This window comes from Adiantum capillus-veneris, chromosome 19 (genome assembly GCF_014529385.1).
Source record: "Adiantum capillus-veneris isolate H3 chromosome 19, ASM1452938v2, whole genome shotgun sequence".
NCBI classification, from domain to species: Eukaryota; Viridiplantae; Streptophyta; class Polypodiopsida; order Polypodiales; family Pteridaceae; genus Adiantum; species Adiantum capillus-veneris.
This window is the reverse complement of record NC_140949.1, coordinates 41,766,761-41,792,136: the sequence shown is the minus strand read 5'-3', so window position 1 is coordinate 41,792,136 and position 25,376 is coordinate 41,766,761. Positions and strand designations below refer to the sequence as shown.

At 40.6% G+C, this 25,376-nt stretch overlaps 1 protein-coding gene across 1 annotated transcript; it reads left to right on the top strand.

Moving 5' to 3' along the window:
* The first annotated feature begins 7,660 nt into the window (after positions 1 to 7,660).
* Positions 7,661 to 12,128, top strand: LOC147433891 (uncharacterized). The gene is made up of 9 exons (XM_086489835.1): positions 7,661 to 8,001; positions 10,127 to 10,373; positions 10,824 to 10,907; positions 10,993 to 11,061; positions 11,146 to 11,256; positions 11,386 to 11,429; positions 11,514 to 11,589; positions 11,676 to 11,729; positions 11,827 to 12,128. The coding sequence occupies exons 1-9, from the start codon at positions 7,661 to 7,663 to the stop codon at positions 12,004 to 12,006; spliced, it is 1,206 nt and encodes a 401-aa protein (XP_086345961.1). The 3' UTR covers positions 12,007 to 12,128.
* The last annotated feature ends 13,248 nt before the right edge of the window (positions 12,129 to 25,376 follow it).

The window sequence follows — 25,376 nt, the reverse complement described above, 5'->3', positions numbered from 1 at the left end:
ACAATTAGCGAACACTTTAAAGCCCCCACAACCATGGATTTTTCTAGAATTGCTACAAGTGAGGCATAATAAATTTTGAAGTGTTTGATCCATGATGTTGGTTATGGATTCAATCTTCAACCTATGCTCAAAAAATAATTTTCAACCTAGACCACACTTAAAAAAGTTGTGTTCAAAAGAGGGAATTTTATGTTATGGAAGCCAATCTTGTCATTGCTTCAGTTTAGTTATATCTTTTATGTGCCAACCTTAGAGTGTGCCTAGAAACATCTCACATCTCGCCTTTGTAGTGCCCACACACCAATCTAAACATTCTACCAAATTGCTAATATCTCCTGGCACCCAGGTTTCTTCTTAACTTGCCCTTTGTTAAGGTACAAAGCTCCACAATTTCCACTTACATTCATCTACTTGCATGAAGCAAGAGAAGGCACGATGATCACTGGCGATATGGCTAGGCTAGTCTACTCATGAAGAGTGATGGTCATTGTCTTGTAGTTGTCAGCTCAATTGCTATTGGTTTTGTGTTGTCTATTGTACATAGTCGCCTTATTATGTTATATTTTGAGCCTCCATCTCCATTGTGTGCTCTCTTAATTGTGTGCATGTTTGCTTGCAAGAACTCAAGCTCTATCATTCTCTATCTCTATCATTCTCTATCTCCATTGTGTGCTCTCTTAATTGTGTGCATGTTTGCTTGCAAGAACTCAAGCTCTATCATTCTCTATCTCTTTACATATAGTATCAAAGATTGGTTGTGGCTAAGGAGTTATAAGCAGTAAGAAAAATCAGTAGCAGAAGTAGGTAGGATCCCACAAAGCCTCCATCTATGGGTGGATACAAGTTTATTTACGTTAGATATTAATTTCTTAAATAAAAAGTTTTTTATATTAAGTGGGAGGCTGAAAGCAAGGGATGGTGGTACAGAAAAAGGAGCAATTTTTTTCCCACCTTATTGGTACCACTGAAAAAGTGGGGATTGGTAAAATTTTTGTAGTTTGTGTCAAAACTTGTCCGACATTCTATTTTGATGTTCCTCTTTTAAAGATGTATCCAATGATATATAATATGATAACTAATTTCTTTTATGACTTGGATAAGTCGCATTGCAAAGATTTGTCAAAGTACCATCAAAAGGTACTGTCAAGGACAACCAATTTTGTACCACCATCCCTTGCTTTCAGTCGGGAACCTTGAGGAATCCTACATATGAAAATAAACAAAGGAATCCTTTTGCAAATGCAAATAAACATTTTATATCTCTCGCTCCTATGCGTCCAATTTGATAGCCCTATAAGGTATCCGCCTTTGAGTCAACTTTGCAATGTCATACATTTTCAAGTCTTGTGGAGTAGTCAACCAAAAGTTTTTAACCTTTTGATGGTACATTTATGGGGAATATAGATAAGGTTGGTTATAGTTACACATGTTACTCAATATAGGTTGATGCTCCTAGTAAGGCTTTACAATCATCATTGTATGAATCCTTGTTTAGCAATACATTCCATATGTCTAATTAAGGGGATGGTGCATTCTACCATTAATTATGGCAAAGGAAAGGAGAATGGTTGTGATTACACGTGTGAAGAGATGTAACCCGTACAAAAAAAAAACTATAATCGGAAGCACACTAGTGTCATTTAGTGACACAAGCATCAATTAAAATTCATTTGATTGCATGTGTTTGCACATTGTAGAGAATTTGTGTGCCATTATTTCATTTTTGATTTAGTGTCGATCTATCGTGAAGTTTTAATTAATTTAGCTAAATTATCATTGGACCCCTTGAGAGACCAACCAATAGGCTTTAGGCACCTTATGAGGGCAACATAGAGAGGAACTTGTCATGTGTCCTTGTTGCTTATTTAGACAAGGCTTGACTTGTGTGAAGGTGTGTGTGTTCTCTCGGTCACTCCCCCCCCCCCCCGAGTAGGGACACTTGTTGACTTTTGGAACACCTTGAGCCCCTCCCATGAGCAGGGATACTTGTTGAACCCTAGTGATGTGATTCTGTTTTTACTAGGATAGAAAGAGATGTATGCAACATCCAAGTCTTGTATAAGATAGAAGCTAAAAAGCCTTAGCAGCTTGGTAAGGTAGCTTATGAATGAGAGACATACATTAGAGGCACTAGATCCATGGCTTTTGCAACTAGATCATTGAGACAAGCAATGTGAAATCCTGTAGTTCTCGCTAATCACCATCGTGCCTAGGAAAAATTTAAAGTTCTCTTTTCTACCTCAATGGTTTGACTTCAACTCACCACAAATGCAGATGATGAAGCACCCTAGTTCAAAATTTCCTCTTGAAAATCCCATAAAAAGGAACTGTCCATGGTTGCAAAAATGATTATTCAAAACACTCGCCTAGGGTTGAGATGTTAAACAAGGCCGGACTAGCGTGAGTGTGAAGAGGATAGCCAATTTGTCAAGAAACCCAAAAACCTTAGTGCTAGTGAGAAACCTGGTTAGTCTGCGATAGTGACTCCATGAGCCAGGAGCGCCATGAGCCTCTTTCCTCAAGCATCCAGTGCCCCACAAGATGCGTAGGGTGACAGGTCTTCATGGGGGATACACAAGTTACTTCAAAATATTAGCTATGAAACATGGTAGGGCAAGGGTCGCGTACCATCGACGAGAAAGAGCCACACATAGGCATCACCATTGGAGACTTAATTGATGCACCACATGTATTGGAAAAAGCGGAGAGAGCTCGTAGCAACAAGATATGAACCTCCTCCTTGGGTGACCCTCTCTCGGACTTGAGTGCTCGAGGGAAAGAGCCCTAGCAACATGAACACCAGGTGAGCACAAGGTAAGTGTCCCTCTAGAGGGGACCCAACCAAGCATGACTAGCTGTTGCTGCTGACAATTTCTACTAATGCTTGAGTTTGTAATTTACCTCTAAATTTAAAACTTGAAGGTGAGAAAACCTAAAGAGGTTGAAGAAATTTAGTGTAAAACCTTCCAAATATAGTCAATTTATCTTTAAAAAAATTTGTGCGCAGATTTTCTAACTCTTAGAAAAAAATTTATTTGTTTCTACACTAACTGAGAGTCCTAAGACTCTCTTAAGATCCATCAATATTAAAAAAAGTGAAAATTACCAAAATACCCCTCTAATTTGAGGAAATATCCCTCAAATTTCAAAAATTCCCAACATACCCTTGTATCTATTTTGGTTGGATTGTTCAAGATTTTCTAATCTTCATTTGTTTTTGACAATTGAGATCCATTTTTGAGTGCTCAGCATGTAATTTGTCCCCAGTTACCATCGCAAAAAGGGCAATTATGTCTAAAAATAATGAAGCAATTCATCTCCAAACCCTACGTAATTAACTCGAATTGTAGTTTTAGCATCTTGTACAATAGACAAGCACTCTTCTTGTGAAGACCTACAAAACATTTTATTTTTCGAGAAATTTACTCTCACAACCATGGGTATTGTGGGAATTTTGGAAAATTTGAAGGGCATTTTGGAAATTTATGACAAAATATCGGGGTTATTTTGGAAATTTTGAAATTTGAAGGGTATTTTGGGAATTTCCTCAAATTAGAGGGGTATTTTGGTAATTCTCCCTTAAAAAATGACCTTTGAAGAGCGCCCCGTTGTATTAACATTTTATTTCATTTCATTCTCTCTCTGTCTCTCTCTCTCTCTCTCTCTCTCTCTCTCTCTCTCTCTCTCTCTCTCTCTCTCTCTACCCTATCGCCAGCACATCCTCCGGGCGGGAACCCTCACCGCTTTGCTAATTAATAATTGCAGCTTGCCACGAAGCGAAGATGAAGCTGCAGCATCCATGGCACCCTGCATTTTAAGCAGTCGAGCTGCATCGCGCCAATCAGGTAGCCGTGCGAGCTGCTCAAGCTCCCTCTGGCCTCCTGATTCGCTGCCCTCCCAGCCGACCACGAGCTGCAGCAGGGCGGCCTCTAGTTTCTTCTGCCCAAGCTCCACAAGCGCGCCTCCCTGCAGGACCTCTCCTTCTTGGCTCGCCTAGCTGCCGCTCTTGGAAGCCCACTCTCCACACCATACCATGTCCGAGGGCCCCCATTTCACAGCTCCTATAAGCTCCTCCTGCCTTTGCTCAATCAAACCGCTACCTAGCGCTGCAGTGCAGCCTGACCAATCAAACTGCTTCTCGCTCAATCAAACTGGCGCTACCTAGCGCTGCAGTGCAGCTCGACTTGCGTGCCCAGGTATTGCTGTTGTATTAATAAGCTGATGCCTTTTAATATTCACTTGCTAGCTTTTGAGCTCCATTCAACTGCAATAAATTATCTCGCCTCTACAAGGTTATATATTGAAAAAAACTTTAGTGCAAGCAAGGAGAGAGGGGGGTTCTCAAGGAATAAACTGTCTGTCACAAACTTGGGCATACACACTTAAAGGGGCCACAGAAATTGGATGCAATCTCAAACATGTATGTGTTGAAATATTTGCATACTAGCAACCATGGATGGATGTGATTGCTATGCAAAAAAATTGACTTTGAATCGCTCTTTGAACCCGTTGATCTACTGTTGCAGCCCATTAATTATTCCCGTGACGTCAAATCAAAGAAGGCCGTACTCGTCACCTGGTTCGTGCGAAGCTGCAGCGACTGAATGTTTCCTCATGCGAGCCCTCGGACGTGCGCATCCTCGGTTATTTGTGTGGCACGATTGGTGGCGGACCGACTTGGAAGCTAAGCATCGTCTCTGGATTAGTGCCGCCTTAACAAGTTTCCATTAACTGCCAGGTATTTATTCCCAGTTTTTCAGCAGTGCTCGAAAAAAACATTTTTCAAAAACTTGCCAAACCTACATATGTGAAACAAAAGAGGTAAATTGACAAAATTTGAAGGTTTTAACACTGAATTACACTAAATTTTTCCAAATTTTGTAGGTTTTCTCACCTTCAAATATATAATTTAGAGGTTTTCTCACCTTGTAAATATAAACCTGAAGCATTTATCACAATAAATTTTGTAGGTATTCTCACCTTCAAATATAAACCTGAAGCATTTATCGCAATATTCTACAAACTGTGCACCTTTCATTTGCATTTACGATTGTATGAGGGAATGTAAATGCTGTTGGTATTGAAATTAGAATTGGAATGTAAATGCTATTGGTATTGAAAGTTCATTTGGAGTGGTTGTTGGTGCCATAGTTGGGAATGGTATAAATTTATCAATTCAATTTAGCATTGCACTTTAGGGTCTTCGTTTGTACTCTTGTTTGTAGTGCGAGACCCTAAAGCCTCTTCTTTGTAGGTTTGTAGTAGTATTCATGTCTAGATGTATTTAGCTTACATTAGGTCTTGAGAATCTAGCATATGAAGGTATGTCACATTAATCTTTATTGAAAACACTTTATCTTAGGTGATTACTCAATGTGAATTGTAAATTGAGATGGGTGAAATTAAGCTTTCAAGTTGAAAGAGGTGTCAGCCTGACTAGCCAGTGTTGCTTGTGGTATTCACTATACAGATGGCTGGTGAAAGTGAGCAAACACTATGTGATGACATTGATAGTGAAAGGATAAGTGAAGTGCGAGAATATCCTATAGAGAAACGCAGAGAATTTGTAGACTTGCAGTCACAAATCTTATATCATGAGTTTGGGTAGGATAGTGCTTGGCCACAAGAACAATATCTATTATTTGGAAGGTCTGGGAGAAAATGGAACATTTTAGCCATTTTCATTGACGATGTAATGGCATAGGATGTAAATGTAAAGCTTTTGACTCTCAAGAGGAAGCTAGGACTTGTTGATCGCTACAAGGTAGTATACCGCTCAAATGAGGAGACCATGTCAATGGTCACCTTGATGGAGAGAGCGAAAGTGATAGGACATATTATTCCTAGAAGAAAAATTATTTTGTATCGGCTGCCTCCACCATATCCCACTGCACAACCACCTTATTAAGTTTACTATGTACTCTTCTTGCAAAATGGATGACTATTTCAACATCTCTTAGGAGTAGTGTATGATAATAATATTTGATCAATAATGTACTCATTTAAAAGTGTTTATGTTGTACGCTCTTTGATTGGTACAAAAGTTCACACATATATTTATATTTGGTGTGCAGTCATGAGTACAATAGCTTCTTGGAAGTGCACGTGTAATTATAAGTGTTTGCACTCTATTAACGGTTGGGAGTTGGTGTCAAAACGGAGCTTTTATTTTCATAAAAAACAAGACTCATTAGGAAAGTTACATCCTTCCGTGACCAAGGGTAGAAGGGTACAAAGTGACATTGATTTCAATGTCACACATAACATCACAAAACGAACAGAAGATCGGCATGTAGAAAGAAATGAAGAGTCTAGTAGTTGGAAGGAAGGCTTTCTGCAACTGTTCTTTCTATTGCTATGGTGGGTGGTTTGTGCATACTTCAACCCTTTATCGACACCAAATTCTCTCAGAGAGATTTGGGAGCTTGAAGCTCCATTTTGGTTTAGACATGCCACATGTAGCACCTTCCTGAGTGAAGGTCTCAATGTGGAGGAAGAGCAAATGGAAGATTCAAATGGAGGTGACTATCATGCAGATGGTGATGACCATTTACAGACTGATGCTAACATGCAAGATAGCAGGGAGGAAAATGAGGAAGGGACATCTATTGTTCTCTTTGAACTAATAGAGAGAATAGTAGAACTTCAAAGTTTATGGGATGATCATAAAATGCCGATAGGTGTTCAAGATCAAATGCTACGTCTTCTGTTTGGTGACCTTTGTGGAGCTAGGGTAAAGAACTACTCTTCAAAAAGAAGCCTAGCTAGATTATTGGTTCAATTGCCAAAGACATGGGAAGGTGAGCTTGGAGGGGTTCAAGTACCCGCGTGCTGGGATCAGTTACAAACAATGCTGAAAGGTTTGGGGATGGTGACCACCTCTCGTTATCGGATATGTACAGGAAGTAATGGAGCAAAGCACACACCCGAACTTCTTTATCCAAGCACCGAGGACAACTTTGTAGGAGAGGTTCAAAGGTGTGCTTGTTCAGGTGCTTCAAACTCCAAAAAGCTTAAACATGACTGCATTACTTGCTGTGAGAAGTGCAGAGTATGCACAAAGCCAAGAAAGGCAATGCTTGCTTTTGATTATATTCCAGTAGGATCTCAACTAAAGCTTCTTACAAGGAGTAGAACTTTTTGTCATGAGCTATTGAGTTTGTGGCACCATAAAAATCAATGGCGTCAGGGAGATGCTTTAATTGTGGGAAGGCACATTAAGGAATTTTGGGATGGAACAAAATTCCAAGGAGTGAAGAAATTTTGGGACCCATTGTCAACATATGAGCTGCCAGTTGCTTGCTCTACACCTGGATGTAAGAAGTCCTACACGACTTTTCCCTATGATAAGCGCTCTCAAAAACTTGAAGATGCATGGGATGCTGAGCGAGCAGTGTACACTTTTATCTGCTCCAAATGCAAGGAAGGAATTGAATGTGAGAAAAGGGTGTGCAAGGTAACTATGTCTATCTTCCTCTTTTCTTAGTGTCATGTACATTGGATGTCCTTAATTACTCTGATTGTTTGTGTGCATAATCAGGGTGACCCTAGAAATTTATCTCTTTTGTTGCATTGGGACGGGTTTCAAACTTCCAGAACCACACAAAAAAGTTGTGGGGTTGTGGAGATTATGGTGCTCAATGCTGGAAAGCAAAACTCTATGGATATCATGCAGGTCTTATTTATTCCACAAAGCTGCAAAAATATTATTAAGTCTTCCGGTGATGTCTTCGGATCATTTCTGAAACCATTAGTGGATGAGCTAGAATCACTATATATTGATGGAGTGGGTGTATTGTATGAGTATCCACTGGAAAATATCTTTGATGATATGACGGTGGAATCTAAATTCTGTAAGATTCGGACTATGGTTATGATGGATACCAGAGACCATCCAGCCCAGTGCAAGATAGGCTTGTTCAAAAATGGGGGACAGGAGTTCTGCAGGAGAGATAAGCCACAAGCATCACTTAAAAGGGATAGGCTAGGACTAGAAGGGAGGTATATTTACAATGAAAATCGCTTACAAGTTAGACATCCACCAGTGGCAAGAACAACAAATGAGATGGTTCATGCCATAGTAGAGGCTAAGAGGTGTTGTACTTTTACCGAGAAGGATGAGATTTGGAAGAAGGTTGGTTTATCATGCGAGTGAATACTCTGGAGACTCTATGACTTATATGGGTTTGACCTCTCTGTTGACTTGGTTTTTGATGTAATGCACACCTTGTCTCTAAATGTTTTCAAGAAGTATATTGCACACTTATTCCAGAATGCAGATGCTTCATTGAAGAAAAATATTGATGAAGCTGCTTTGACTGTCACAAAATTGGCACCACCATCTATTCGCTATGGTCGGTGGCCAAACTCACCAAGTGTCTATTATTAATCCTTCAAGGTGGAAGAGAATCAAAAGTTTATGCAGTGGTGTCTACCATATATTCTGAGACTTGTAAATGGTATTCCGCAAGAGATGCAAACTTTAGGAATCTTGTTGGTGGACATAGCACATAGCTTTTATGGCTATAGTCAAGAACATGGAATGTCAGCTTTTGACATTCAGTTATCAAATCCTTGCTGCAATCTTGGAGAATTCGAAAGGAGGAACACTCAGGAGCAAACTCATCACCCTTGGAGCATGTAGCTGGAAGTGGGGAACTACTTGAGGATATTTTGCGGCATGGACTACATGACATATATTGGTGCTACATGTTCGAACGTTTAGTGAAAGCGTACAGTGCTATCAAAACAAATAGCATAAATGATGAAGCTTCACAAAAGTATTCCAAGCAATCCAACATGATAAAGATGCCTTGCTACCTTGTGATAGAGTCCTACAACAATTGCATAGTGTATTGGGTCAAACTACTGCAGCTGATTGTGGAATCGTGGCCTCCCTTGAGTGCTGCTCTTCACATCTTGATGGAATATTCAACGTTACTTTTGTTGGAAAGGCAAGATCGTTGTGGAACGACATCTTAAAGTATGGCAAGAGAGCATCTTGTATTGATATCATTCTTATGAAGGGTATTGCAATATCAAAGAGGAGGGGTAATTACAGGGTTCCAACATCTGAGGAGATTAACTACTTAAGGAGCTTTTGGAACATCGATGACGAAAGCTTTTCATTTGGTGATGTGCAAACATATGACAAAGTCTTCTATAAAGGAGAACTTTTCAAGATTGGCAATGATGTAGTTGTAAAGGTGGATGCGTCAGAAACCTTGTTTGAGGAGCGAGGTCATTGGAAAGCTCGCATAACCTCTTTCTTCTCCATGCAACTTGATGGAAAAGCAATGATGTTTTTGGGTGCAACTTACTACAAACAATGTATTACTGGAGACAATTATTCAGAGGAATTAGTCATAGATACAATGACTGGAATGAGCATTCTTGAGAAAACACCGCTTCCATTTACTTGGGTTTGTGTGCGACCTATCTATTTTTTTGCTTCATAAATTTATCCCATTGCCATTACCGAGGAGCCAAAGATTGATTGCATATGAAGTTAAGGACCTAAAGCAGAGGGCTAAGCTACTAATGGAAGGAAATTGTGGGAATGTACCCTTGTGGTTGGAGCATGATGACATTGTCAAAGTCCTTTTAGAAAACATGGTACAATACAATTCAAGCATGTTGCTGTAAGATGTGTACAATGTGACAGCAAAATCACAAAGCTTGCTATTTTGAAATCTGATGCAAGTGATCCTCATATATGGAAAGTTTATGAGGAGGAAAGCACATGGAGAGATTGGGATTCTTGTGTTCTTTTAATCAAAGATTGGATTGTATTAAAACGTAAAAAAGTTAGAAATCTTGGAGAAAGTGATCGATGGATCTCTATTTTGTGGAGATGTCCATAAGTCAAGGACATGAGAAAAAGACATTTATAAAGTACTTGATCACATTAGGCTTTTGCTATTAGAGAATTGAATGATTTTGTGGTTTAAATTTTATTATATGGTTGAGCATTGTTCTCTCTATGATTTGTTTTCATATTAACTTTTTGTATTGTTCGAGTTATATCTCAAGTGGCACAAATTGAAACTTTTTGGAGTCTATCTTATCTACATGTGTCGACTACTCTTGTAGGGCTCGCATGGATCTTCTGCAGTCAATTTTTCAGCAAAGTTTCACTTCCTCATGAGGAGACTGTGAAACTACTTGACGCTTGGAGGGAACATCACTCTTTGGGTAGCAAAAGGGTTGTTGGTAACTCAACTAGTTCTCCTCCATATGATCCGATCATATATGATCAGGTCTTTAGAGCTCCTCCATCTAAACATAGAGAGCACAATAAGTTGTATGGTAGAGAATTTCTTAAAAAAGAGGATCATGGCCAGTATAGAGTGTTGTGTGCAAATTATGGGATGGTGCGAGGGTGGTTTGCAAAGGTAGGGCCAATTACAGATTTGAGACATAATAGCAAGGGTAAAGATATGGTTTTGAGTATCATCCGAGAGAAGATGGGTGAGCTAAAGCCAGTGAAAGTATATGGTGTGGACTATTTGTCGAAAGAGTCCGACATTTACAATTGGTGTATAAAGTCATTGGCGTCCAAAAGAAAGTGGACCAAACAAAAGGCTTGCAAAGGCGCTATAATGGTATAAGTTTTTGTATTATCTTTTTGTTTTGCTTTCAAATCATATGCTATGTAGATGTTTATCTTATTCTTGAATTATGTTACATTTTTAAGGATATGATGTTCGAGAGCTTGACAATGATGGTGTAGAGAAAGAGACAGAATTATCATCAAAGGTAATAGTATAGAATGATTTTTAAGAGTTTTGATATTAAGTTTCTTATTGATTAATTTTTGTTAGGACGAGGATGCTTCCAAGCAAAGTTATGATGAGAACTTTGTAGATGTGGTAGAGGGCGATAAAGACATCTCAGAATCCACATCGGTAATTGATATATACTATTCTTTATACAAGTGTAATGCCGATCTTTTAAGATTTTTTAAAGTTTGTGTATGGCTTATGTATTCAGAAAGAACCTGATGTATACATTCCAAAAATATCTTGGGACAATGATGAAAATCATATGGCTGCATATGAGGTATATGAAGATCATGCTACTTTTTTTGCTCTCTCTCATTTCATATCTACATGATGATTTATTTATGTGAAAATATTGGCTTAGGAGGATCAAAATTTTATGAAAGAAAATATCTTTTCTAGTGCACTAGGAGATGTGGATCCAATGTCTTTGTCTGCTGGTGATAAGTCTCATGAAACTTCAATCGAGAAGCCGGTGAGATTTTGTTTATGTTTTTTTTCCCATTGTGTAACGGTTTTAGAGATGTTAAAAATATCAAGTTGTGTTTTTTGTGTTGGCAGATATCGGATAAGTTAAATAAAGTTGAAAAACTTGCATCTAAAGGGTGCGATGAAGAGCATTCTAGAAAGAGTACTCGAAAACGGAAGGTATTCAAATTATACTATTAAACTAATGCTAATTGTAAACTTGTTAAATAAATGTCATTAAAGTAAGCTTGGGTTATGTCTTAGGCTACAACTAAGCTTGCTGAACTCCTTCACAAAAAAAAAAGAAGGGTCAAAAGCTAAGAGGATTCAAAAGTCAAAGGTAGCTGTTTTGTTTTTTGTTGATGGCTCTAGACACTTATACTATGGTAATAAATCTAAAGTAATGTGTCTTGTCTCTCTTTTTAGGATGTTGAGAAATATGTTTTTGTTTCTAATGAGAAGGCTACCTTAGAAGTGCAGGTTTGTTTTCAATCTTACAAATATATCTCATGCTTACTCTTGAAAAGATTACAACCACATTCTCTAATTTAACTCTTTATTGTGGTTTATTGTGTAGGCACGCAAACTCACCAGAGAAGATCAAGAAACCATTCTGATGAAATGGTTTGGGGTTAGAAGAGTGGAAGAAGTGTATCCACTTGTGAAGCCTACTTACATGGCTTTAAAAAATCGAACTCCTTTTTTTGTAGAAAAATGTGTGAAACTAGCTCTTCTACTATGTGTGAAGATTTGGTAGCTTGGCTTTTATTAGAAGGCATGATGATTGTAAGACTTCAAAAGATTGGCTCTCTTTCTTTGAAGGATGTAGAAGTAGCCAATGATAAAGACTAAATATGGTTGTATGATGGACTTTGTAAGAATTTTTGAGAGACGTCTATATGAAAGTGATCATTTTTAGTTTTCTACTTAACCTTTATCTCTTTTAGTCAAACAATATGTGCTATTTTGTATATGTTATGTTAAACTGATTATTTATGTGGATTATTATAATACAACTACATAGATAGCATTTTGTGGCTACAACTATGTAGATGAAAGAAGAATTTCTTACTACATGGTTAATGAAAACTCCCATATAGCTATAATATTATGGCTACATCCATTTAGGAGAATCCGAGTCAAACTAGTAAGAAATCTTGCTATATGGTTACTTAAAACTCCCATATAGCTATAATATTATGGTTACAACCATATAGGAGTATTCTCATTATTACTAGTTTGCACTCTTACTAGATATGTGTATTCAATCTAGTAAGTTGCCTAGTAATTATATATTTTTTGCTATATAGAAATGCGTCCAAAGTTCCTTGTGAAAGATACTTATGCATCCATTTTGCCTCAGGCCTTGAACTCACCACCTCCTCCACACTTGACTACTACTAAGTAATCGCGCATCAACTAAAAGGTAGGTGGAAATATACATTATTATGGTAAAAATTGTCATAGGGTTTCACATACCGTTCACAGAGGTTCACTTTGGACTCAATGTGATCATGTGAGGTTCACTTGGGAATTAGAGCATTCTTATTGGGTTCACGGTTCACAATGGTTCACTTCGTGTTTACTTTTATGTGGTTCACCTCACATGAGGTTCACTTTGGACTCAATGTGATCATGCAAATTTCACTTGGAAATTAGAGCATTCGTTTTGTGTTCAGGGTTCACAATGTGTTCACTTGGTGTTTACTTTCATGGGGTTCACTTGATGTTCACACAAATAATGCCCACAACTTCAAAAAATATATGCAAAGAAGCCGCGGGGAGCCATTAAGTTTGTGCGACTTCTTCGACAAAGACAGAGCTCATTGGCACTCAACTTACAAAGCTCGAAGGTAGCCCCCCCGCCCCCCCCAAAAAAAAAATTAAAAAAAAAATTCAAAAAACAAACAACAACAACAACAATACCCCACACACACACACACACACACACACACATGAAATAAAAAATACATACACACACACACAATCCAATCAATGGTGTCGATGATGTGTAAGTCCCATTGGCCATTTGTGCTTCGATTTGCATCCCTTTGGCATATTACTCAATATCTAATCTTGCATTCTGGGAAGATGAAGTTTTGCATGGAACCTAAATCACAGAGAATAAGGGCATCTTGATTTTTAACTTTTCCCATAGCTTTGCATGGTTCATTGGATGCGCCAATGGTAGAAACACCTATCAAACACCTATCAAACCAGAGATAATCCAAATAGAGGGTTGGGGTTTCTTGTTTTTTGTGCTTTTATATGGGAGCGATCTTTTGTTACTGAGGTTTTCGGATAGTCTCACGAAACATGATTGTGAAGGCATCATTTTTAACACCTTCCTTTGATCGATATTTTGCCATCTCTTCAAGAGTCAGCTGTCGAATAGAAGTATTGGAGACCGTACTGGTTTGCGGTTGTGGGGTATCTTGGGTGGAGGATCACGAACTTGGGTTTCTCCTCTGAGAAGGAGTGGTAATGTCAGTAAATACTAGTTTCTTTTTCATAATGTGATAACCGACTCTTTCATTTGACATAAGTTGATGCGTATTTGAGAACACTTTTCTATATAGTAATCTCGCAATGGAAAGCATAGGCCCACAATGTACTCAATTTTTTCTGCAAAAGTAATATATCAAAATTGGTAGATAAGTGTCCCAAAGTATTTGGTTGTATCTTGGAAGAGTGTCTGAGGGATACATCATGAGGCAAGACCAGGCCGGAATTATGTCTACCTCATCAAGGAAGCTTGGGTAAAAAACGAGTTTAAAGTCATGTTAGGTTTTTGGATTGTGAGGTCTCTTTGTTAGGAAAACCCACCATGTCTAGGCACTATATTTGAGAAAGGAGGTGACTCGTAGCAACTTTTTTTATTCTTTTGTAAATTTTTTGTTACTGAACAAGACGTCGAACTATTGTAGGAACTTGCTTAAGAGCATTATGAGAATCTTGGATTCTTGAGAAGGTGAAAAATTTCATTGTACACTATGAAAATCTCCAAGTGTTTACCGGGCTGTTTTACCGCGTTTTGTAGAGAGAAGGTGTAAATTCAATGAGAGAAACAAAAGAGAGGAGGGCGGGGTTTCTTTTTGTGTTTAAAGTATTACCGCGACTATATCCGCTGTTATTACCGGTATTACCACAGTAATTACCGCGTCCATTACCGGCGTTATATTCACCGCCCAAATTTAGCACCTAAACTTTCAAATTCTGGATTAACTCCCCCCTTCCCCCCCCCCCCCCCCCCCTCCTTCAAATTTTGGTGTTTCCCTCCTCTCAATAAAAATTAAAGAGTATTGTATATAATTTTCAATTATAAAAATGAAGAGAAAGAAAGACAGAGAGAGAAAGAGAAAGAGGGGAGAGAAGGAGGCGGGGGATATAAGGCCCGGTCCAGACGCTACGGAGGAAATGCTTTCCACAAGGGCGTTTAAGTTGCGTGGCAAAAGACTATTTGCTGCAGTAGATATCACCTTCCTCCAGGCCTGCCATGCATTTTTCTTTCGGCAAACACCCCCCCCCCTCCCCCCCCTCGGAAGAGCTGCTGGCCTCTCTCCACCTCTCTCTATTTTTCGCTCATCTTCCTCCAACACCGTTTAGACGAGGCGGCTGTAGACCTGCAGAAGGTCTTTCTTCCTCCAACCTCGTCTGAACCCAGCCTAAGATTACCCTTCTTTACAACTAAAATAATCATTGTCAATTGATTAACATAATTGAGCATATTTTTCAAATCTAAAGAGAGAAAGAGGAGGGAGAGAGAGGTGAATGGATTACACAATCAAAAAACTTCATAACTACAAAATGTTTATGAATCATCTTCCAAAAGATCTCTACATGAAGCATCATCCAATTCTAAGCCCATGGCTCCTAAATCAATAAAGAGAGAAACGGAATTGTCGTTTGTGGATGCATTGCCAGCTTCATCATCTTCGAGTTCGTCATCCTCCATCTCATCATCTTTATCATCATGACAATCATCCTCGCTAAGACTTGCTGCCGCCGGACTTGATTCATCGACCTCCCTCTCCTCTGTCTCCACCTCATCCAAAGTTGGAGGTGGAAGAGGGTCGAAGATAGTCTCCACTTCATTAGTGGAATTAATGGTTCTCCCCCGAGGTGTTACGGGAATTACGAACCAAAGTTTTGGTTGGCGTATTGTTGGGATATAAATGACCTATAAAATAGAAGCTCAAAGTGAGTAACATTGGTATAACTAACGATACAACAAGTAATAAGAATAAAAAAGGTACATGTCACTCACTTGCTCACACTTGCGCGGTGAAACTAAATTGTCATACCTCCCTGTGTGATGCACACTAGAGTCCACCATGTAGAGGCCATTCTCATGTTGTCTAGACACATTTGCAAACCACTTGCACTCGAAGATGAATTTATGAAAGGTTCTAAAATTAACCTTTAGTATCCTTTCAATAGTTCCGCAGTACATGGCTTCATCACCGTTTGTGTCAAAGTTGCCCATGATGGCACAATCCATGGTGGTTCTACGCTCGTCAATGTGGCGCGTACGAAAGTGACGACCCTTTGACCACATAGAGTTAAAGGAAAGGCACTACAAAATAGAAAAATATATTAATTTATCAAATACATATTAAAGATAATTTCAACAAATAGCAAGACAATATGGTTTAGGTATATGAGTACTCTACCTTTGGTACGCAGCCTCGTGCATACTCCCATTCTTTGTTGGTGATGTCTTCTCCGCGTGCTTTTGCCTCGGTCATTCTCTCATGAATCCACTCTGCACTAATGAGATCTTGGAAACATGCAAGGTGTCTAGGCACTGGGGGTGCCCTCCTTCCTCCATGTGCTTGTTTCCATGCTTCCCTCTCTTGCAAACGTCTGGACTTTGCCCCACCGTCTACAAGTCCACCCACTTGGTCATAATCGTTGCATTGAGAATGCAGAAGTTATCGACCACTCGAGATAGATTCATATCCATGTTAAGTAGTTTCCCCTTTCCACTTGTCAAGTGTGAAGTCATCCTTGAATCTTCCTCGTCGGACCACATGCGAGGCATTGAAGGATCAACTTGTGCCAAATACTCTGATATGTAAAAAAATGCCTCTTGAACAATCCACCCTTCGGCCATACATGCCTCTGGTTGAGACTGTAGCCGCACAAAATCTTTGAGATTCTTTAAAAACTTCTCTAAGAAGAACATCCATCGTACGTGCACTACTCCACATATAGGTATCTCCTCCACCACATGAACCAAGGGGTGAATTTGACTAAGAAGGACCGATCGAGGAAATGCATCCTCAATGGCACACACAGTTTCTGTTGCAAGTGTATGAGCAGCAGGGATAACATCTATTTCGATTTCCTTGGAGCTCACAAATCTGCAAGAAAACACACAAGGATACACTAAGTGCTAGTTGAAATTATTGTGTACATAAAAAAGGTGTAGTCGAGTGGAGTCTTGTGGTGTACCTTACTAGCTCTCCTAATTTGAAAATAGCGTCCCTGACTTTCTTGTCCCGACATATACACATACTCACCGGCAGAATGAACTACAATGTAAATCAGGAAAAGGAAAAGTGAGTGATAGTCATACACACAAACTATAGATAGAATAGGGAGTATGAAGAATACCTGAAGCATCTTGTGCCAATTGTGGGACTTCAACTCATACAATTGAACGCTTCCTTCCTTCTTCGCTTTTGTGAAAGCTCCCTTTAGCGACCTCATGTATCCTGTTGGTGTGCGAATAGAGGCAATGATACCCTTCACCTTGTCTAATTCTTCTTTTTCTAGCATCCATGGTGCTTTGGGAAGCACAATCTTTCCATTTGGGGCATGCCATGGAGTGGCAGAGGCGGGGAGACATTTTAAAAGACTTAAATCCTCCCTCGCACCCAAAGAGTCCTTCTTTCCAATAATGTGGTCCCATAGTGCTACATTCTTGAATATGTGCATGGGATCTAAGAGGTGTTGTATTTTTAAGTCCTTCCAATATGGAAGCCTTTAAAAATATGGAATACCTCGACATACCTTTTGGTGGAGGACACGGAGCCGGATTGTTGTTGTGGTGCTCCTCCCAAATGGTTGCCCAATCTGCCATTGTGAGCTTTATTGGAGCCTTCCCATTTGTTGGAGCCTTGTGTTTGCTATGACCTTGGGGTAAGAAACGATAGTTGTTTGGATAGATTACCTTGCGCAAGGAATCAAGCCTCTCCGTCACCAACGATGGCCCGCAAGTAGGACATGCATTGTGGCCCGACGTGGACAACCCTACATACATATCATATGGTTAGAGAGATGAGTGAGCTAAAGGGAGCTAAAGGGAGAGAGAAAAAGAAAGAGACAGAGATAGAGGACAGGGGGTTACCAGAAATCTCTCCAAGCCCATGATAGTCGTGCATAGTCCACATAAGGATTCTCGTCACTTGAGCCTCTCTCCCCCCCTTTGCAAGTGAGACATCGACAACAGGAATGCCTCTCCATAACTCCAACTCCTCAATGAGGGGCTCGAGGTAAATGTCAATATTTGACACTTCGTACTTCCCTGACACAAGCAAGGAAAGAAGTATATTGCCCTTCTTGGTTGTCTTCCATAGTGGAATATTGTAGTTGACGATCACCATAGGCCAAGTGCTCCATGAAGTAGACTTAGTGCCGAAGGGGTTGACACCATCACTTGCTAACCCAAGTCTCAGGTGTCGAGGCTCCAACCCAAACTCTGGCCATTGAGTTTCGATGTGCCTCCATGCAGGTGAATCGGCAGGGACACGCATCATGCCATCATTTGAGCGATGGTTTGCGTGCCACGCGAGAAGCTCCACGGTAGACCTGCTTTTAAACATGTGTTGGATGCAAGGAATTAATGGAAAATGTCTTAATACCTTGCGGGGTAGGTGTGCCCCGCTCACACCTATTTTGTATCATGCCTCCCCGCACACGGGACATGAGGTAGAATGTGCATGCTCATTGCGGTATAGCATGCAATCGTTGATGCACGCATGGATGCGCTCATACTCCATTCCAAGTGCAGTGACATACGATCTAGCTCATCGACGATCTGGAGGCATGTGGTGATCAACTGACAGCATTTTTCCCATCAAACTACAACAAACATGCGTATTAGTATAATTCCTAGAAGACAACACCATAAAGAGAGAGGGAGAGAGTATATAAAAACCACATTCTATACTTACAAAAGAAGTGCATCGACACTTGCATTACTCGAACCGAATTTTTCTTGCAAGTTGAGTACTTCCAACGATGCTCGGAGCACCGAGTACTGTGCACCGTCGTAAAGAGGTGTTCGGGCACTCGTCATCAATCTATCCTTCGTTTCGGCAGCCCGTTTAGTGCAGGGCTGACAATCTTCTTCACACACGTCACGCTCATGAGATAGTAACATGTCGAACATGTACTCATACTCTACCTCAAAGTGTAAAGAAGACGTCGTAGGAGCTGCTGACGTAGAGCCAACGGTAGGATCACCATGCGGTGCACCCAAATCGCCCAGCCGCTCTTGCCTCTACCGTTCGGCCTTGCGCTCCGGTGCACCACCACCGAACACAGACCAATGGGACACCTCCTCAAGCGACGGGTGAGTCGTGCTATCATCTCTCTGAGCGCTTTTCGGAGGATGCCAAAGCCCTTCGTTCTCCACGTGCTCCAAAGCAATGCGCCTCAAGCGAGGAATTTCCCTTTTGCACTTGGCACAAGGACAAGGTAGTTTTTCTTTGAGCCAACGATCTCGCTCTGGGCCTCCAGGAGGACCCCGATCATCCCAGTCGATGTCCTGCACACGCGAAAGGTTGTTTATTCAGTCATTAGAAAAATTACACTTAATTCCATTAGAAAAATTACATATAGTTAAAGTTGAAGGGAATAAATGACAATGAGTGTTAAAATTATTTTATAACTAAAAAAGATTTTAAAAATTCAATTATTAAACATTTAAAAGTATTACAAAATAAAGTATCCATAAAAAATTAAAAATCTTCATTAAAAAACTCAAAAGGCTAAAAAATGAAATAATGTATAGCTAAAGGTAGGGGCGGGTGGTTTGTACCCCCCCCGCCCCCCCTGCAACCTCGGATTTGCATGTATCCGTTTGAAATGACTGGCCGCAGTAATATGAGCAGTAATAGTCGCGGTAATAACTGGCGCCTAAAAAAAGGAAAGAAGGCAGAGTATGCCACGTTTTTGCAGCATACCCTGCCTTCCTTGCGTTTCTTGCTCTCCGCCATCGCTCACAAGCTTCCCCATCCTCCTCTTCCCCACTCCCCATCTCTCTCTCCTTCAACAAGCCCCCCCTCCCTCCCCCCCCCCCCCCCCACCTCTCCCTTCCTCCTCTCTCCTTCTCCAAGCTTCTCAAGTTTTGTCGAAGAGGGTTTCGTGTAAGTTTCGGCAAGGGGGTATTCCGCCATCTTATTTGGACTCTCAACCTATTCGAAGCAAGCTCAACCGCGGTACAAAGACGAGGTAAACACAAAAGCACATCCTCCCTCTTCCCCTGCTTGTTTGCTAAACCTGTCGACTATTGTCCATATTCCCATATTCCCATGGATAGACTTGGGTAATCCAAAGATGAAATCCATGGATATACTCTCCTATGATGAATTTAGGATAGGCAATGGCTGGAGTAATCCAGGTTGCTTCTCTCTATCATATTTGGTCTTTTGGCATACTACGCATTTTGAAACATACTCTTGTATGTCCACTTTCATGGTAGGCCAATAGAAATACGTCTCTACTCCTCGAAGAGTAGGTTGAATATCTCTATGCCTTGCATATGGAGGAGCATGGCATATTTACATAACTTTCTCACGAAGGGAATGGGTAACACATAGCCTATTTCCGTGGAGAAGATAACCAACCTGCAAGGTGAATGGTTCCTCTTTCTTCCCCAAAGCAAGGGCTGACATTATGTCTCTAAAATCAGGGTCAATAGCATACTCATCTATCATAGAAGATAGGTCATTGTGAGTAGCTATAGACACTGCATTAACTTTCGGTCGTCGTGAAAGTGCATCAGCCACTCGATTGTGCTTACCACCAATGTGAGCAATACGAAAATTAAATTGCGAAAGAAAATTTGCCCACCTCATTTGTTTGTCGGACAGCTTGGTTTGCGTCATAAAATACTTGAGACTTTGGTGGTCGGTACATAGAATAAATGGAGTCCCCAATAGGTAGTGATTCCAAGTGTCTAGGGCATGTAGAACATCTAAAAGCTCTTTCTCATAAATGCCCAAGACTCGTTCATCCGTATTGAGTCTTCGGCTCTCATATGCTATGACATGCCTTTCTTGAAGCAAAGCTACTCCAAGGCAATCACCACAAGCATCACATTGGACCTCAAATGGTTTTGAGAGATCCGGAAGCATGAGGACTGGTTGGGAGTTCTCCTTGAGCTTATCAAAAGCATTTTGCTCTTTAGCAGTCCATACATACTTAACGTTCTTCTTAGTTAAGTCATGTAGTGGTCCTGCTATTTGAGAGAATTTTGCTATGAAGCGTCTATAGTATACACACATACCAATAAAGCTTCTTAGATCATGTAGATTCTTTGGGTTAGGCCATGCTTTTATTACCTCTAACTTTGATGGATCCATACGAATACCATCTTGAGAGATAATATGACCTAGATATTGAATCTCTTGAAGGAAAATTCGCTTTTCTTTTGGTTTCTCCAAAGACTTGGAGTAGATGATGATATCATCAAAGCACTCAAGTGAATTTGCGGTAAGGTCTAATTTTTTTTTTCCATTAGACGATTGAATGTAGCTGGTGCATTAGTCAAACCAAGAGGCATGACTAAATATTCATAAAGACCAAACGTTGTGTGAAACGCGGTCTTTAGGATATCTTCATCCATTATCCTTATTTGATGATAGTCACTCTTAAGGTCAATCCTACTGAAGTAGGTAGAGCCTTGTAGCTTATCAAACAGATCTTCTACCCGAGGTACGGGAAATCTGTTTTTGATAGTGATATGGTTTAGTGCTCGATAGTCCACACACATACGGTATGTACCATCCTTCTTTTGCACTAAAAGGACTGTAGAACAAAAGGGAGAGGAAGTAGGCCTCACCATCCCTTTTCTACCAATTCCTATACTTGCCTCATGATCTCCTCTTGTTGAGCTTGTGAAACTCGATAAGGAGGCTTGTTAGGTGGTGAGCTTCCTGGAAGGAGCTCAATACAATGGTCATCATCCCCTCATTTTGGAGTTAAGTCCATAGGGATATCATCGATGAACACATCTTGGAATCCTTTTAGAAAATTAGACAAGTCTAACTCTTTTTTATTCCTACCATCTACATTTGATGAAACATTAGGATCTTTTAGAGACTCTTTGACAAAAATCATGTACGCAAAAACTGAGCTCTTCATTGATTTATCAAAAGCAGGAGAATTTACAAGTGGAATAGTGTGACCACGCTAACTAGCATCTATATATATATTCTTTCCCCTGTAGGTGAAGTAGATTCTCCTTTCAGGGAACTTCATATTGGTAGCCATGCGATCAAACCATGGCGCCCCTAGGATAACATCCTCATGTTGGAGAGGAGAGATGAAGAAGTCTTCTTTGTCAACATAGATTTGGACATGAAGCCTCAACTTCCCAATCAAGGAAGTAACGGAGGCTTGCTGTCCCTTGAAAACTGCGTCAACCATTACCATATCTCCCATCTTGAAAGCTTGAATGCCCAACTTGGTGGCTAACTCCGTTGATATGAAGTTGTGAGTGGAGCCAGGATGAAGGCATCATGCTCTCTTACCTTTCCCCAAGCATAGGAAAGTGATGATCCTTTGCAATGAGCATCTTCTTTTGGAGCTTTGATGGTGGAAGCCCTAGGAGTCTCATTGCGAGCATTCTTTGTGGGGCAAGAACGATAGCCATGTCCTTGCTCCCCACACTTGAAACACTTATGGTCCTTGCGAAAAGCTTCAAGCTCTTCAGGAGAGAATTTGTTTTTACTTTTATAAACTCTCTTCTCCTTGGACCGTTGTTGTCGTCGTTGGAAGTGCCTTGGGAAGAATTTTGAGCATTGGTCTTCCCCTTTGCATCATTTTTGTCTTGGTTGGGCTTGCCATTCCGTCGAGCCCCTTCATGGAAATTAATGCATGAAGCAACCATGGTGTGATGGATTACTTCGCTAATAGTACGAGGCCGTTGAGAGTTGATGTATTCGGCCATCTCTTCAGATAATCCCCACAGAATTGTTGCCTTTGCTCGGAAAAGTCTATCTTTTGAAAGACAGTAGCCTTGAGATGTAGATCCCAAAACTTGTCTACATACTTGTGGATAGACTCATGAGAGAAAAGCTTCAAGCTGCGCCATTCGGTAAGCACTTTGTCCTTTGCATCGCTTGCAAGGAATTGCTTCATGATGGAAACTCGTAGAGTTTTCCATGTCTTTGGGGCTTCGCTGTTGCCACGAAGGCTAGCCCACAATTGACGAGCTGATTTTTGAAAGTGCATAGCTACATGACATAGCTTGGAGGACTCCGTAAAGCCCTCATCTCCAAAGACCGCATCAAATTGCTGGATGAAGGCCAACACTTTGTCGATAGCACCAAATGTGCCATCATAGGTGAGAAAAGAGATACTCTTTCTCCCCTCCTTGAACTTCTTTAGCTTTTGTGACCTTTGCCATGCAGGGAGTGATTTGCGATGTCCTCCCCTCTTGTATTCTCTAGGAGAATAGCCATAGCTTTCGTCGGAAGAGGAGGAAGGTGAAGAAGAAGGAGAAGAGGATGACCTCTTCCTAGCCCTTTTCTTCCTTTGTTTCCTCTCTTCCCTTTCGGAGTGACGAGGAGAAGGACTACATGTTGATCTTTTCCTCTTGGGAGGAGTGGGCGATCGTCTAGACCGCTGTCTTCGTGGAGCCACATCTTTAAAGGAACTTAAATTTTCATTGCTTTCTTGCTCTTTGGATTCCTCCTCTCGTATGGGAGAGAGTCTTCTTTTGGGAGTCTCTTCAAGAGGCCTCCTAAGCTCTCTCTCCTCTTGGAGAGGAAGGGAAATTCCATAAGCACGAAGTCGTTGAGTAACTTCGGCTTGCAAAGCAGGGTTGCCCAGAGATTGTTGCAACCTAGTGATAAGATAATTCACAAACATGGGGGCATCATCATTAGCACCTTCATGCGCAAAATCAAAGCTATCAATATTCATTCTACTCTCTTGATTATTGTCAGCCATGTTAACAAAATTTATGTATGTACTTAGTGTATGCTTTGGCAATTCAAAACTTTAGTTGCCACTCCTCTTAGCATTTGAAAATTGGCTCTTAAGTATCTACACCCACGGCTCAAAGTGGTTAATTATAAAGAGTAGTGGCGTAAGTCTAACATAGCAGAGTTGCCGAGGGCTAGCTCCTTTCGAACTTCTTATGGCTCAATAATGGTAAAGCCGTAGGCAAGTCTTAAAAGACTCCATTATTAAGTCCAAAGCTCCCGAGGTGTGCGCCATATCCCACATAGTGGGCTTAACAAAACCGATAATAGATCCTAGTTCCACTTACCCTAATATAATTAACAACATCAACCATTAATAGGCTACTTAAGGACCTCTCTTCTTAAGCAAGGAAAGAGAAACCAAATGCTCTGATACCAATGTAATGGAATTAGCCTTTTAACTTGAGTTGGAGCAGAAGTGAATAACATATAGAGCATTTCTTTGTGTGTAGATGTAGAGTGAGAAGGAAAGTGCTTGGATGGAAAGAGCAACACTAACACATTACTTCATTAACATGGCATGAATAATACTTGTAAAAGAGAGTGAGAGTTTAGAGAAATTGACACCAATAGAGGACCGGATTAGTTGGAGCCGGTCCCCCCTCCAATAGGCATTTGTATTATAGATTCTTCCATGATGGAAGACTTGTTTACAATACAACTGATTGTGTTCCTTGAGACCTTCTTGATGAGGTGAAGATGGCAAGCTTCACTCACTAAGCATTAGCATGGTAACAACAATAAACATGATTAGCATGAACTTGAAGAATGCCCAGCCTCAATCCCAAGACCTCAAACACCATAAAAGGTGAGGAGAGCTGGCAGGGAGTGAGGAAGAAGAGAGAAGTAGAAGTAGCTCTACGAGAAAGCAATAACCCCTTGCACATAATCACTCATAGCTCTTGTAGCATAGCTTAGCATAGTGATAGTGGAGATTAGAGACATTGATAAGCAAGCATAAGCATTCTCTTGTGTGGATTTGCATCCATAGCCAAGAGCTTGTTGTAGTAGGCACTCAACTTCTCAAGCTTGGAGAAGGAGATGGAGTTCTTGCTTCACAAGAGTGTGTGAAGAGAAGAATGAGAGAGGGAGAGCTCGTGGGATGCTCAAATGAGAAAGAGAGAGAGGTAGTTTGGTCGACCCCCTTCCCTAGGCTTTCCTTGAAGCTCATTGGGCCATGTAGCCCTCTAGCCAATGAGAGATTGGCTCCCTTTGGGGCAAGTTGTGTAGTCTCTTGACAAGTGTCCTTCTCTTCCTCTATGAGGTTAAGCTAACACCCCCCTTGCTTAAGCACAACCCTTGCCTGCTTGGGCAGTGTGCCTCTACATTTGACATGTGGTCCCTTTCCTCCCTCTCATGAGAGTCTTGGCCCTTGGTGAGGTGCATACATGCTACTCATATCCCTCCTTTGTAGGGCTCGTCCCCTTCTTTGTACCAAGTTATTTGAACTTAGTAAGTAGGCAAGCCCCATGCTTAAGCACAACCCTTGCTTAAGTAAGCTGCCCCCTTGCTTGCTTGGACCTTAATTGCCTAAAGTTTAAAAATTAAAGACTATGTCCCAAGGCTTTTGACACTTACCTTTGGAAGCTTTAATGAAGTCAACCCTAAGTTCTTTTGCTCCATTGGTTAACCTTGCTCTTTGATAGACCATTTCTCATTTGGGCCCCTTTACCATTGGCCTCGTGTTGAAATAGACTTATAAGCACATTTGTATCTTAACCCTTGTTCCCATTTATTCTTGCACATTAAGTGATCAGTTTGATATGAGAAAATCATTTGGATCGATTAGATATTAGATTTTATAACACGGGTATCTTAGATTATGTTTTACAAAAGTAATTTAGGGTACCCGCATTCCAGATCTACGGTCCATAATCCCCCGGTCATAGATCCAACCCTCCCA

Coding starts and splice junctions, on each gene's coding strand:
- LOC147433891 (XM_086489835.1), top strand. CDS start 7,661: ATGGATATCATGCAGGTCTTATTTATTCCACAAAGCTGCAAAAATATT. Junction 8,002..10,126: donor AGGCTAGGACTAGAAGGGAG/GTATATTTACAA, acceptor TCAATTTTTCAG/CAAAGTTTCACTTCCTCATG. Junction 10,374..10,823: donor TGTGTGCAAATTATGGGATG/GTGCGAGGGTGG, acceptor AATTTTTGTTAG/GACGAGGATGCTTCCAAGCA.